Below are 5,375 nucleotides of genomic sequence, written 5' to 3'. Positions count from 1 at the left end.
CACGCGGGCGAAGTCGCGAGCACAGCTGGTATTGTATATAGACACTCCAAATTTATTGAATTTTAAGCTTTGACTTTTACAGATGATCAGTATTTCTAAAGTCATACTATTGCATTATTAATAGTTATTTTGATTTTGAAATAACATTTTAATTTTATAATTGATTATTTGTTTTATAATTGTAGTAAAAGAAGTAAGTATAACGGAATAATTTCTTTGGACTTTTAAATGTCATTTGCGATTTGACAGTTCATTGACGGTTTGACATTGACGTTTGGACTTATTCAATGACGCATAGCGATTGAGGAATCATTTATTTCCTTTGATAACATATAACTTTCTCCTCCCTTATATAAATAAGTGAATAAAGTTCAACCGTTTTACCAAGAAATTTGATATAAAATTTCTCTGTGGTTTGAAGTTAATGATATTCATATAAATTTACGTACTCTACGGGAGTCCACCTGTTGTTTTCTCTCCAGAACCGGCTTTTAAGGTAAATTAAACGATTTTTATTTTGTTGATGTTTAAAACACAAGCATAAGATTATTTTTAAAGTCTTTAACTTTGGTTAGTATATTAACTGATTTATATTACGCACGTAATATAATCTTTTTGACAAGATAACGTCATATAATTGTGCTATATGTTTAAAAAATCATTTAATAATTCTAATACATAGTTAATGTTTTATTTAATAAATGTGATTTATCAGATATATAAATATTTTTTAGTAGTACTTGTTTTGATCATATAATTATTACAAAATAATCATTACTACTAGTGTTGTATGTACTTTAAATGAAGGTCCACTGCTGAAACTTGTAAAACATATTGCCATCTCTTTTTTCCTATTTAAAAAATGGAAACAACTATATTTTGTACAATCGGGGAATCTCAGTGTTCTACCTTAAATGCTACAATTGGTTGAACATTTGAGATGATACAATTCATCATGCATGCACCAACCCGCACTTAGCCAGTGTGGTTGACTATGGCCTCGTCACCCATTATGAGGGTAGGCTCCGAGCCCCTCGGTGGCGACATGTAGTGAGCTTATGATGGATGCATGGTAAATGGTAAATGGTACATACATTTGATTTTTAGTATCCCATTTTTGCACAACTCACTTATATAATTGATTATTCATAAGAATTGGAGTTAATCTTGTTGCGAAGAACAATTTTTCTGTAAGTGGAACATCTCCTAATTCCATGACTGTACTTTTATAATAGAATCTTACAACATTAAACTGTTAGTAGATGTGGAAAGCAGCAACAGATGTGACAGCTCCCGCACCAGCGGAGGCTGACGATTGGGAGACAGACCCTGACTTTGTTAATGATGTCAGTGAACATGAACAGAGATGGGGACCTGGCGGGAGAAATGTAGAAGCTATTGAGTAAGTACTTTGGACAAACTTTGATGCAACTACATATTGACTTGGCACTTCCGACAGAACTAAATGTTTTGGCTGATGTGCCAAATCGAATCTGATTACTGTAATTTATTTATATACTTGACAAGTATATAAATGCCAGGAACTTTAGAGGAAAGATAATTATTGTTTTATCTTAAAATTTATCATTAATATATTTTTTTAAATAATATTATAAGTGAGTTTGTTATTTATTTTTAAAGTAAATATAACATAAATAAAAGACTCAATAGTAAAAAACCGGCATTAACAGGATATTCAGAAAGCTATTACAAGGAAAATAATTTTATTTGTAATGATAACTGTATTATTTATATCATAAAGTGACAAATGAACAAGTCACAAACTTCGCCAAAAAAGCAAAATGAACGCTTCCCGTACACATTTACAAACGCAATTTATTGCATTCTGTTTATGTATCTATCTCGCTTTGTTTAAGTCCTATTTCCACTGGTGCTTTCACTGTACATAAAAGTGTTAAGTGGAAATGAGTTATCAGACCTCCTATAGGTCCCCATTTGAACTCATATGAACTGTCTGTATTTACTCTACGGCAGGAAACCTGTGAATCACATTGACACAATGAATCATTTATTTAAATGTAAACATGCTTTATTTACATGCTCTTTCTATACAGTTGTGAGAACTACAACTAAATATAATGACATATAACCTGTTAAAACAAAACTTTTCATAAACAAAAGACATGAGAACACTAATCTAGGTAAATATTAAATTATGATAGCTTTCCGCGACTCCCTCCGCGTCGAATTAAAAAAAAACAAAAGCAAGTAGCCTATATGTTCTTCTAGGCTATACTCTACATCTATGCCAAATTCCATCGAGATACATTCAGTTGTTTAGGCTACAAACTCTAACAAACATCCATAAATCAAAACATGTAAACTCTCGCATTTATAATTTTAGTAACATTTGTTATATGCAAACTTTTGCCGCCGACTTCGTCTGTTCGCAATTAATAAAAATTAAGTAGCTTACGTTCTTCCAAACTATGTTCTGCATCTGTGACAGGCATCGAAATCTGTTGTGTCTTTCAGAGTTACCTAGAAACATCCATCCATGCAAGCTTTTGCCTTAAGTAATATTATAATTATGTTATTTCACAGTATGGCGAGGCTAAGAGAGGAAGTGCTTCAGGAAGACAATCAGATAAAGAAGAAACAGTATGAACAAGGACCTAAACCATCTTTTGGGTAAGTTTTTAATGATGAATAAATCACTAGCTTTTATCCGAAACTCCGTCCACAGAATTAAAAAAAATCAAAAGTAAGTAGCCTATGTGTTCTTTTTTTTTATAACATAAGGTGGCAAACGAGCAAACGGTCACCTGAAATCGCCAAAGTGGCGAAGCGACCGCTGCCCATAGACATCCGCAATTGCGGATGCGTTGCCTACCCTTATCCGACGGAGGAGGAGACGCACATAAAGAGGATATTTCCCCTTCCTATGCATCTCCTCCACTGTCAAATCAACTTCCTCTTCCCAACCTTTCTTTACAAGAAAAGGGTGGTAAAGAGAAAGTCTTCCAGAGTATCCTCTATATCTATATGAAATTTCATCAGGATCTGTTCACCTATTTAGGCTTTAAACTCTAACAAACATCCATCCATCCATCTTTCACATTTATAATATTAGTATGATGTTTGATTACTACCATAAATGTCCATGTTTAATAATAAAAAACATCTAAATGATAACCTCAATTTTATAATTATTATGCTAAATTTCAAATTCCATAATGTTTTTTGAAAACTAAGGTATTTAATTCAAATATAAACGGTAGGTAATGTTTCTTGTAAGATTGACAATAATATGTAGAAATATCAACACAAGTCAGCATAATGTTATGACATACTTATTTTGCTGAGTTTCAATTATAATTTTTTGTCACAATGTTACCCTTTTTCTTAGATATGGCGGAAAATTCGGTGTTCAAGAAGACAGAATGGACAAATCAGCGGTTGGACACGACTATGTCGGAAAGACTGAGAAACATGTCTCACAGAAGGATTATGCTCAAGGTAAGTTATTGGAGACAACTTTAAGTTGAAAGTCCTACAGTTTATGTCACGTATTTTCACGCTATTTAATTTAGAGAGTGATGGAATTCCAAAAAAAGTCATACGAGTAAGGGACAAAACTAAAAGCTAAAGCAAAGAAGCAAGATTGTCTTAGTAACAGTAATTATTAGGCAATAGCAAAGGTTTTTGTCATTTATGCATTTAAATTTTAGAGGGTAGTCTGAAAAACACATACCTTTGTTTTTTAATTCCACGCGGATATAGTCGTGGGCGAAAGCTAGTGTTTTTATACTCATATTAAATTATTCTCTTTATAAAGATTAATATTTTTTTTTATTTAATATTTATTATTAATATTTAGAAAAGATTAATATTTTTTTGTATGTATTGGAATAACTCAAAAACTACTGGGCTGAGCTGAGTAAAATAGTTTTAAATTCATGGAAACTGTTTTATAATATTCTAGCTGTTGCTTGCGACTTCGCCTGCGTGGAATTAAAAAAAATAATGAAAAACGGCCTATGTCATTCATAAAGTGGCTTTTTAATGGCGAAAGAATTAAAATCGGTTAGTTTTTGAGTTATTTCGATTTCATACAAAAACAATATTTTTACCTCTTTGTGTTGTTACTAGCTGTTGCTTGCCATTTTTCCGCATGAAATTTTAGAAAAATTCTATGTTACAGATAAATTACCTTTCTAACTTGTGAAATAATTTTTAAAATTGGCCCAGTAGTTTTTAAGTTACTTCAACATATACACAAATACAAAGTTTTAAAATTGGCCCAGTAGTTTTTAAGTTACTTCAACATATACACAAATACAAAGTTTTAAAATTGGCCCAGTATTTTTTAAGTTACTTCAACATATACACAAATACAAAGTTTTAAAATTGGCCCAGTAGTTTTAAAGTTACTTCAACATATACACAAATACAAAGTTTTAAAATTGGCCCAGTAGTTTTTAAGTTACTTCAACATATACACAAATACAAAGTTTTAAAATTGGCCCAGTAGTTTTTAAGTTACTTCAATACATACACAAATACAAATTTTTAAAATTGACCGAGTAGTTTTTGAGTTACTTCAACAAACACAATAATACAAATCTTCTTTACAATATTAGTATAGATATGGAATTACGTAAATTCCAGGTTTCGGTGGCAAGTTCGGTGTACAGTCAGACAGGATGGACAAGTGCGCGGTGGGCCACGACTACGTGGGCAAAGTGGAGAAGCACGTCTCGCAGACTGACTACGCGCAGGGCTTCGGCGGCAAGTATGGCCTGCAGACTGACAGAGTCGACAAGGTCTGACACCACTTTGAGTCTTTTGAGTTTATTGAGTTTGTTGGATGTTCAGTACTCTGAAAGGCTATCCTATAAGAAGTTGCTTTTGTTTGTTATAGATTTTAGGATGTTATGAGTTATTATGAACTGTCGGTACAATTTTAATATTTAAAACTAGGTTATGTAAATTATTTAATCTTATCACCATATTTTGAGTGTTTTGAGTTTATTGGTTGTTCAGTAGTACTGTGAAAGGTTATCGTATACGAAGTTGTTTTTGTTTGTTGTAGATTTTAGGATGTTTTAAGTCATTAAAAATCGTTAGTATTATTTTTATATTTGTATTTAGCTTGTGTAAATTATTTAATCTTACCACCATAGTTTGAGTCTTTTGAGTTTATTGGTTGTTCAGTGACATAGTCTGAAACACATATATCCTATAAAAAGTTGTTTATGTTTAAGATGTAATAGGTTTTAAGGTATTTTGAGTATATTTGATATGTCAGTATAATTTTGATACTTAGGGGCAGTACTACCAAATTCTCGTAAATTGCCTGATAATAATCAAACAGATAAAATACGTGACGGAAATATAGGATTTTTTGTTTC

General features: G+C 31.8%; 1 protein-coding gene across 2 annotated transcripts in view; it reads left to right on the top strand.

Moving 5' to 3' along the window:
- The first annotated feature begins 265 nt into the window (after window positions 1-265).
- The window catches only part of LOC106110360 (src substrate cortactin), a 14,372-nt gene continuing 9,262 nt past the window's right edge, over window positions 266-5,375 (top strand). Inside the window, exons 1-5 of one of the 2 annotated variants that reach the window (XM_013292175.1) lie at window positions 266-496; window positions 1,263-1,402; window positions 2,566-2,652; window positions 3,371-3,480; window positions 4,633-4,787. In XM_013292175.1, the coding sequence (XP_013147629.1) occupies window positions 1,263-1,402; window positions 2,566-2,652; window positions 3,371-3,480; window positions 4,633-4,787 (492 nt within the window). In that variant the 5' untranslated portion in view covers window positions 266-496. The remainder of the gene's footprint in view (window positions 497-1,262; window positions 1,403-2,565; window positions 2,653-3,370; window positions 3,481-4,632; window positions 4,788-5,375) is intronic. The other variant, XM_013292176.1, reaches the window with a different exon arrangement.

The sequence above is a fragment of the Papilio polytes genome, unplaced genomic scaffold, assembly GCF_000836215.1.
Source record: "Papilio polytes unplaced genomic scaffold, Ppol_1.0 DF820678.1, whole genome shotgun sequence".
NCBI classification, from domain to species: Eukaryota; Metazoa; Arthropoda; class Insecta; order Lepidoptera; family Papilionidae; genus Papilio; species Papilio polytes.
This window is presented reverse-complemented; position numbering and strand designations above follow the sequence as displayed.